At 49.0% G+C, this 9,992-nt stretch overlaps 1 protein-coding gene across 1 annotated transcript in view; it reads right to left on the bottom strand.

Annotated features, from left to right (window-relative positions):
• LOC119324533 overlaps positions 1-9,394 on the bottom strand; it is a 13,859-nt gene extending 4,465 nt beyond the window's left edge. The window contains exons 1-3 of the mRNA XM_037598316.1: positions 9,119-9,394; positions 8,444-8,736; positions 7,507-7,742 (exon numbers count right to left, since the gene is read on the bottom strand). Of these exons, the coding sequence (XP_037454213.1) occupies positions 7,507-7,742; positions 8,444-8,736; positions 9,119-9,279 (690 nt within the window). The 5' untranslated portion in view covers positions 9,280-9,394. The remainder of the gene's footprint in view (positions 1-7,506; positions 7,743-8,443; positions 8,737-9,118) is intronic.
• Positions 9,395-9,992: the final 598 nt, after the last annotated feature.

Below are 9,992 nucleotides of genomic sequence, written 5' to 3'. Positions count from 1 at the left end.
CACTCATCTTCTTCTCCACGCTTTACCTCTTCTTTGTACTGCTGCTTTCCTGTCCACCTCCACTTCAGGCCTCCATGCTAGTTGAAGGGGAGTGTGTGACATTCGTCCACCCCCGTCCCCTTGAGAGGGAGTCTCGTCCCCAAGGTCCACATCAGGAAACCGCTGCTGGAGCACATTGTAATCTTCCCAGGTTGCACTGGTGGGCGATAGAGTAGCCCAATGCACGAGTACCTGTGGCACTGCCGCGTTACCTTGCTTAATGAGACAAAGTTCGAGGATGGCCTGGGTTCCAGATCACCGATAGTGAGGTCTGGAGGAGCTGGCAGTTGGTTGAAGACCGGTGTGTAATCCACCATGAACGGCTTGAGCTGCCAAACATGGAAGGTGGGGTGAATCTTGCTTTCCGGTGGTAAGTCAAGCTCGTAGGCAAGGGAAGCAACACGGGCGACGATCTTGTAGGGCTAGAAGAACTTGCACGCGAGCTTTGGCCAGGGCCTGTTGACAACGGACTGCAAGTACGGCTACGGCTTCAACAACACCTGGTCACCAATGGCGAACTCTTGCTTTGTGTGCTTGCGATCTCCTTGATGCGGTGTTGAGCGCGTAAGAGGTGTGATTTGCGCATCTCCGTGAATTGATGGTGCTCTGCCGCGAGCTCTTGCGGCTGGCATCTTGGCATTGAAGAGGTTGGGCAAAGCGCCAATGTTTGGCTCCACACCATGGAACGCCTTGAACGGCGTGCAGCCAATGGCACTATGGTGACTGTAGTTGTACCAACTCGGCCATCAACAGCCAACGCTTCCAGCGGCGAGGTGTGCGGCGAGGTGTGTCGTGGACGACGCAGTGCAGGTAGTGCTCGACGCACTGGTTCACCCGCTCGCTCTGGCCATCCGTCTGCGGTGATAGGCGGTGGTGTAGAGCAACTTGGTGCCAACCAACGCGCGGTGCGTGTAGTTGGATAAGCGGTCGACAAACACCAGGATGACGTCGGTGCCGTCTGTGCGGGGTAGGCCTTCGATGAAGTCCATGGTAAAATCGCTCTAGACGCGCGCTGGAATGAGGCTGCAGGGTTCTTGTTGGATGAATGTGCTCATGTTTTGCTTGCTGATAGACAATGCATTGTTTGACAAACTCCTCCACCTATAGCTTCATGGTAGGTGAGAAGAATAGATTCTTGAGGCGAAGATAGGTTCGGCGACTATCTGAATGGCCTCCTACTGCGGTAGCATGGAGATTACTCATAAGCTTCATTCGCAAAGCAGTGTTATCTCCAATCCACAATCGTCCTTTGTGCTTGATCATGCCTCAATCCAACTCATGGTCGTGCTTGTCTAGGCTCTGAACTGCTAGCGACTTCAGCAGCTTTGTAGCTTTGGCGCCGGTGTTATAGGAGTTGTGCACCTCCTGTATCTAAGAGAGTTGACATGTGGAAGCTGCCATCAATGTGAGCAGGCGCCCAACCAACAATAAGGAATCAGCCCCCGTGTTATCAGCTCCACGCCTATATTGAAGCCCCCCAAGCTTTGCCATGGCTCTGCATTGGAGTTAAGATCCCAAGCGTTGTTCTCCCAATATACAAAGGCTTTTGTGGTCCGTCACTATAGTGAATTGGCCACACTGCAGATGGGCGCCATCGATCCACAATATCATAACGGAAAGCTTCCGGTTGTTAACGCCCAAAGCGCGACTGAGGAACGCAATTGGTGTCCTTGCTACATCAGGACGGCGCCAATGCATGTATCGCAGGCATCAATCTCCACAGTGAATGGCGGTGAAAAGGTAGCAAGGCGAGGATGGGGCTGGTGGTCATCGCTTGTTTCTGTTTCTAAAAGGCATGTATTGCTGTCTCAGACCACTGGAATCATTTTTTTGCTGAGAAGAACTGTCAGTGGCTTTGTGATGACGTTGTAGTTGCGCACGAACTTTCGGTAGTAGCCTGTCAGGCCCAAGAATGCTCGAAGCTCTATTGGTGATGAGTGACGACGGCTGCGACCAGTGGTTGATTGTGTTCGTATTCTCTGCCTTGGTGGCCACACCGACAGCCAATATTACGTGGTCGAGCTAATGAAGAGTCAAGCAAAGGAGCACTTGGATCGCTTGGCATAGAGCTGGTGCTGGCGCGGGCTGTTGAACACCTGATGAAGATGGTTCATGTTCTCGACGAAGGATGTGTTGTATGTCATGTCATCAAGGAAGATGACGACGAATTTTCGCGTCGCCCACAGTAAGACGGAGTTCATCAAGCACTGGAAGGTTGTTGGTGCGTTCGTGAGCCCGAACAGCATCACCTCAAACTGGAAGTGTCTGTGGTGAGTCTTGAAAGCCGTCTTCGCCTCATCATCCGCGCACATGTGTATTTGGTGGTAGCCCTTGCAAAGATCAACCTTTGGAGAAACAGCGCATGCCGGCGAATTCATCAAGGAGCTCATCAACGATCGGGAGCGGAAACATGTTCTTCACAGGGATGTCTCCTTGACGAGGAGCACCAGTGCGGCGAAGGGAGGAATGCTCGTGGTGATGAGGCTTGCGGCAAGCATTTCAGCCATCTGACGTTTGTTCTCGTGCTTCTAAAGAGGCGAGTGGCGATAGACACACATTCGATGGCGACGCACCGGCTCCAATGGAATCGCTTGATTGAACACCATCTGTTGCAGCAGCATCTTGGCTCTTAGAATGCGTTGTCGTATTTGTCGAGCGCTTGCAATGGTGGCGGCAGTTGCTCGTAGTCGACAGTGGCGAGCGCCCACATATTACGTGGCCGAGCTAATGGAGAGTCAAGCGAAGGAGCACTTGGATCGCTTGGCATAGAGCTGGTGCTGGCGCGGGCTGTTGAACAGCTGATGAAGATGGTTCATGTTCTCGGCGAAGGATGTGTTGTATGTCATGTCGTCAAGGAAGATGACGACGAATTTTCGCGTCACCCACAGTAAGACGGAGTTCATCAAGCACTGGAAGGTTGTTGGTGCGTTCGTGAGCCCGAACAGCATCACCTCAAACTGGAAGTGTCTGTGGTGAGTCTTGAAAGCCGTCTTCGCCTCATCATCCGCGCACATGCGTATTTGGTGGTAACCCTTGCAAAGATCAACCTTTGGAGAAACAGCGCGTGCCGGCGAATTCATCAAGGAGCTCATCAACGATCGGGAGCGGAAACATGTTCTTCACAGGGATGTCTCCTTGACGAGGAGCACCAGTGCGGCGAAGGGACGAATGCTCGTGGTGATGAGGCTTGCGGCAAGCATTTCAGCCATCTGACGTTTGTTCTCGTGCTTCTAAAGAGGCAGAGTGGCGATAGACACACATTCGATGGCGACGCACCGGCTCCAATGGAATCGCTTGATTGAACACCATCTGTGGCGGCAGCATCTTGGGCTCTTAGAATGCGTTGTCGTATTTGTCGAGCGCTTGCAATGGTGGCGGTAGTTGCTCGTAGTCGACAGTGGCGAGCGCCCACACCTCGTTGCCTTGCAGCCATTTGCAGAGTTGATCGACACGGATCTCCATGAAGGCAGGCGTCCTAGGCATAAGCACCTCTTAAACCTCGATGTTGTTGACACCTTGGCGGAACTCCATTGTCTTGAGGCGCCAGTGGCAATTCTTGGGAGTGAACTGGGCAAGCCAGTCCATGCCAAGGACCGCGTCGTAGGGCGCTCAGCTCGAGGAGGCCTAGAGGCGCATGTCGCTGGTGAAGGTGTGGCCCTGGCACCACAATTGTAGGTTGGACACGCCGTTGGCAACACGGACCGAGGACACGGCCTACACGGTGCACCACATGCACTCCACGAATGCCGAGTAGACGAAGGTATAGGTGCTACCAGAGTCAACTAGAAGCAACATGACTTGGTTGCCCACCATCGCGCACAGATGCATCGTGCCCGTCAATTCTGTACCGGTGACTGACAGCAATTGCGCTCCGCTTCCTCCTCCTGGATTCGTGCTAGCGCGGCCGCACATGACACGCTTGTCGAAGCATGTTGTCGAACACCCGTGTGCACCTCATCGTCTAAACCAATGATGAACTGTGAGACGAAGAAATTTTTTATTCAATGTCAAAGCGCTCAAGAGGTACATACACGATTCAAACGCAAGGCAGGAGTCAGTGACGATCTGCTTGAGTGGTGCAGACTTGTGAAGCGGGTTGTCAAAGTCGTCTTGGCCGATCTCCGTGTGGCCGAACTTCACATGCACCGCCGCTTTAACGTGTTCTAGTCGCGGAGTTGGTGTGGCCGCTTGTACGCCTGGCACCAACCAAACGGCGGCGTGACCCTCCATGTATAATATGGCTACCGTCACACACTGCTCTGGCAGAGATCAAAGTATGTGTGGCAGCGATCGAACCAAAGGCGCAACGAGTCACCCCCGAAGCGCAAAAACTCGTGCTTCAGTGGCTTGTGACTAAGGACGACAATTTTACCCATGGGCATGGGTACCCGACCCACATGGGTAGGGTATGGGCACATTTTCGAGCCCATGGGCGCCCGGACCCTACCCGGCTAGTCGTGGGTAGGGCATGAGTATGATTTTGTGCCCATGGGTACACCAAGACCCTACCTGATTATCTTACTGGTGGGCCGCATGTGTTATGAAACCTAAGCTACCGAGTCATTGTATTTAAGCTTGATACCCCCTCACCCATCCTCCTCCCAGTAACCAATTTCCCAATCATAGGAACCCCTCGATGGCTCTTGCGCCTCCACCATACATGGAACTAGCAATTGCACCATCACTCCTGGATGTTACGTTGATCTTCCCGATGGGTACCCATCGGGCATGGATACCTATAGCTATGGGCATAGACATGGATATATACCCGATGGGTAGGAATTTACGACCATGAGAAACATGGGTACGAGTATGGGACTATTTTACCCGCACCATACACTACACATTGCCATCCTTGTGTGCAGCGTCGGTGGCGGGGATTGGTGGTGGTCATGTTGACCACATGCACGATATGTCGGTCCTACAAGGGCGATGGGTGTGGCGGGAGGTGGTGGAGGGGAGGCCCATTGTTGGTGAGGATTGTGGCCCTGGGCATCGTCGACGTCGACGCGATGGTTGCCTCCTGCGTCGCCTGATGATGTTTGACCGCATCGCGACCGTCATCGAAATCCACCACTTGAGTACCCAACTGCTGCACTTCGGTGGCGAGAGAGGAAATTTTTTGGAGCAGCTCCTCCAAGGTTTTCGGCACACCCCTTCAATGGCTTGCAAGACGATCTTTATCTATGTAGATGGCGTGGTAGCGGCGTTGTCGTGGCTGCCCCCAATCAAGCCTACCTTGCTTGGGATTTCGTGTTTGGTCGCCGGAGCAACCAAACACCCTTCGAAGTGGATGTTATGGCTCAATCAAGGGGGTAAGGCACAATGGCGAATCAGAAACCTCTAAATACCAAATTTGTGACAACCCTAGAGATTGGAACTGGAGCAGGTGAGGGAGGAGATCAGAGTGAGAAAGGAGAGTGGTAGGTGAGATGCAGTGGAAGCGGTGAGAGCGATTCAAAATTCTCATACATCCTCGATATAAATCGCACAACACCCCTCTTAACCACACCCTCCAGTTGGCATGGGTTCACTGGTCATATACACACGCTAGCAACAACTAGTGCTTTGCAGCTTCATCTGTTCTGCTACACTGGTGCTTCCCCGTCCGAATCCACTTCAGGCCTCTCTAGGCTGGCTGAAGGGGGATGCACGACAGATGGCTTCGGCATGGTCACGCGATAGCGCGGCGTCTGCCACAGGTGTCTGCGAACGGCCATTCAATCAGCGCCGAAGGGTAGGTCAACTAGGAGGGATGAGGAATACAACGGTAGGGGAGGGGGAGCTATTGTGCCAACATTTTTAGGCAACTAAAGAATAGCCATGCCCATAAAATTACACCATACATGCAAAGAATATGGAATGGTAATATGGTATGCCTCTGTGATTGCCCACTACACGATCCCTACTTGCGTCTGGTGAGAGGCGCTCAATGATGTTGTATGTGTGCTTAGATGGCCTAGGGACTGGATCATCGGAGAGTGCAGCTTCAAAGTTCATCAATGGCTCGCATCGATGTGTCGCGACTAATGATCGACGCCAAGGGGAATAGCCGAATCGAGATCGTTACTCTGTGACCCCGCAAAGAGAGAGATCGTCGCTCTGTGCTCGCAAACTCACAATCGAAAGGGAAGGAGAAAACAAAGACAATGTGGACTCATTTACAGGCCCTATACCTACTATCAACCAACTTCCTGCCTCACTGGGCCATGGTCCACACGCTACTACCTGCGTACCTGGATGCCCCCCCGGGGGGATTTGGGGGCCGGGGTGGCTGCCCCTCCTGCCCCTGCTCGGGACCAGCTCTGCCATGAACTGAACCGACCAAAGCGAGAGCATGTCTTGGACTCCTTAAGGTTTACCTTTTCTATCATTGGTCTTGTCTGTCATCCCTTCCCACTGCCCACAATCTCTCTATAGCCGATCGGCAAAAACCCCAATTAAGCAAGTGAAACAAGCAGTGAATCAAGTCGCCTAGGTAGTCATGGCATTCATTATTTTTTCATTTGCTGCTCATTTCATTCCTTGACACGATTATCTCGCATAACCTATATGGCGGCTACAGCGTACAAGTGTTGCTCCAAGAACGTTAGTACGAGCCCAACCCCAGCAAGCCAGCAACGACACAACATGCACAACCTGAGGATGTATGCAACAATTAATTGACTTGAGGTCCGGAAGAAACAACACCAAGATGATATGCATTTGCTAATGTCAGACTTGTATCTAAATAATGGTGTGACAAAATCATTGAGCGCCCCCTTTTTGATCGACTACCTAGATTAGGGAGTCCCACATCCATTCAAAAGCCACCCATGTTTCAAGAAGATGATAATAGAGGTAAGGCTGCTATTTTAAAGATATTTTCCTAAGAAACACCACGGCTATTAGAGTTTGCAACATATACCATCCTCTACCGATCAACCCCAAGGGAGTGATAGGTGTGACTGAAGGGACACTAGGGCAATAGGCCAAATGGAAAGGGAAGACAAGCAAGATGTGATAGTCCATACACCACACCACACCACACAAAAGAAGAAAAACATATGTCCAGGCTACTTATATTCCAACTGTACTGCTTTCACTTTTGGCCATCATCGTACTTACATCCCAGCACAATTAAAATGAGCTCAAGGAGACCCATGTGCATGAGGTTGGGAGACTAGTCCCACCATGCTAGTATATAGGGTGAAAAAGACCAACATATGCATGTGGTGGTCTAATAGCATCCAACATCGGGTCAACCATTCTCATCGGTTAGAGATGGATTCCATTTACCCAAACAACACAAAATGCTAGTGGAAAACTTTTTCCAAGTTAAAAAAGAATTAACACCCAGAGAGTACATAAAAGGAGATTAAGTGGTATCTACTTTCAGTTATTTCTTCTATGCATGCATGCGATAGGATTGAAACATAAACAGAATAGTGTAACTATTAATGATTGCAGATAAGTATAGAAGTGCACCTGCTGTACAGTGATGGGATCGTCTCTGCTATGATTTAAAACATAGTTAAGCATGCGATCCCTCTCATCCCGTGCTGCTATGTATCCATATAACTGGATTGGGCCATTATTGCTGAAACACTCTGCCAGCGTCAATGAGAAAAACTGCAACATGTGCTGTGGAAAATGCATGCAATTTTCTGCATACAGTAAACATGCTTCGGTTGGCTTACATAACATCATTGGCTCCAAGCGAGCTTCACCGAAGAATACATGTTCCATAAGAATTGTTAGTCATACGATCAAGAAGTTATTTACTATAAAAGAGACACAAAAATCACAATTGTCAGACATATGGGCTAGATTTTTTTATGGAGTTCTCAAGTTCTCCTAGATTTCTTTGATACTTCTAGACATCATTGCTGACAGAGTTTTTTAAGTTTCCAGTATATAGTACAAGCCCAAATTGTTAATACATGAACAGATTCAAATTCAATGTCCCACGTGGATTAAATTTGTACGGCCCAAGTTTGAGGCGGAATACCTGCCCAATATAACTTGGTGATATAAGGCCCTGTTTGTTTCGGCTTTAGGCAGCAGATTCTCATAGAAAATTTCAGAAGCTGGAATAAACAGCTATATGGACTCAGCTTTGCCACTGAAGCTGGAACTAGATTCGGGCCATTTTTAGTGTAATTGCCTGAAGCACATCCAGGTGTACTTCAGTGGCAAAGCTGATTCCAGTGAAGCGAATCCATAGGTGATTCGAAGCCAACTGAAGCAGAAACAAACAGGGCCTAAGTGCCATCATAAGGCATTCTCGCATGTAGACTTGAGCTATGAATTAAAAATCAGGTTTGTTTATAGATTCACTAATAAAAGCTTGTGCAGCAAATAATCAATCAAGAATATGGATAAAGGGGTGGAAAAAGGAGATTCAGTCATTGGAATAACATACTCTCATTACGGTTCATAAAATCGATATCAAACCAGTCTTCCTTCAAAATCACGTTCTTGTATATGGCACCATCACGGTGGCTGCTATTCGGAAGGATAAACGGAACCCATACATCATCAACCACCATAGGATTGCTACTTGTGACAATTTTCCTCCTCATTGCCGTATCAGTGCATTTGGTAGTAGTTGCCTTATTCCTCATCTTTGCAGTGGCAATGCATTTGGAGGTGCCACAGGTGAATGGGACGAAGGTGTGCATTTTACTCTCCAAGCTCCAGGGGGTGCAAGCATGGCTATCACAAAAGAACATATATGGCCAATCTTAACATCCGGCTCAAATAAGATGTATGCTACCATAGATATACTTTTAGATATAAAAAAATTAATCCTGATAATAGCAAAACAATGATTGATTTTTGTATTTCAAAATACTTATTTCAACATAATAACAATTTTAATCCGATAAATATAGAACACTTTTAACTAGGCCTAAGGCGTTAAAAAGGTAAAATAGATTTATTTCCGTTCTCAAAAAGTACTGCGTTTCTTAATATTAGTATATATGTTTTTCGAAAGATAAAAAATTCGGTCGGTAAGAATCAAGATCCAAAAATCCATCGCAGGTATCACTGACACATGTTCAGAAGTAAGAAACGAAAGGAGTCGAGAACAGACCGGGAAAAAGGATGCAGAGGATGTGCAGATGTTGAGGCGATGAGTCGAGCGTCACGCCGGGCAAGCGCGGGGAGCCACCTGAGGGAAGACATAGCGGAGCCGATTTTGGAGAAACTACTGCGTTGGCAAAGTCTAAGAATAGATCGCGAGAGGCTTCGCATCTCCGCCGCCGCGGTAGTCCGGACGCCGGGGGTGGAGGTAAGAAAAGGGGAATTAGGGGCGCTAACTCGCTTCACCAGACCGTCCAACGAGCCCACGACCACAAGCCTCCCCGGAAAGCGGAAAATAGAGGGCTAGGGTTTGCATCTCTCGACAAAAAGGGGCTGGTAGGGTTTGCATGGAACGGCGGCCGCGCCGACGATGCATCGTAGGGCTGCAAGAAACCCGCTCCAGATCTGCTCGTATTTCGCCTCGACTCGAAAAAAAAATGTGCTAGAGTATAATCATCCTGTGTAGATAAGTCGAGAAATAAGCTGATTTTATGTATATACTCACTCCATTTCTAAACATGAGACTTTTTGAAGATTTCAATATGGACTACATATAAATGTGTGTATACATGTTTCACAGTGCCGGTTCGCTCATTTCGCCTCGTAAGTAGTCCATATTTAATTAAAAAAGACCTTATATTTTACGAAGGAGGGGTAACATAGTACAAACGCAACCGCTCATATATATACACGCATACACTCAATCCAACACACACGCACACCCTACCCCTATGAGCACCTCCGAGAAAATGAGCCGACATATCATCTTGAGATTTTACGAAGTCACTGTATGCGTCTTGCAGTCGACGAAAACATCTCCTCCTATTGAACGAGCATCGTCGCGCAGTCGACATGAACGTCTACTCCCACTGAACGAGCATTGC

The sequence above is a fragment of the Triticum dicoccoides genome, chromosome 6B (genome assembly GCF_002162155.2).
Source record: "Triticum dicoccoides isolate Atlit2015 ecotype Zavitan chromosome 6B, WEW_v2.0, whole genome shotgun sequence".
NCBI lineage: Eukaryota > Viridiplantae > Streptophyta > Magnoliopsida > Poales > Poaceae > Triticum > Triticum dicoccoides.
The sequence above is the reverse complement of the archived record's forward strand: the minus strand, read 5'-3'. Positions and strand labels throughout refer to the sequence as shown.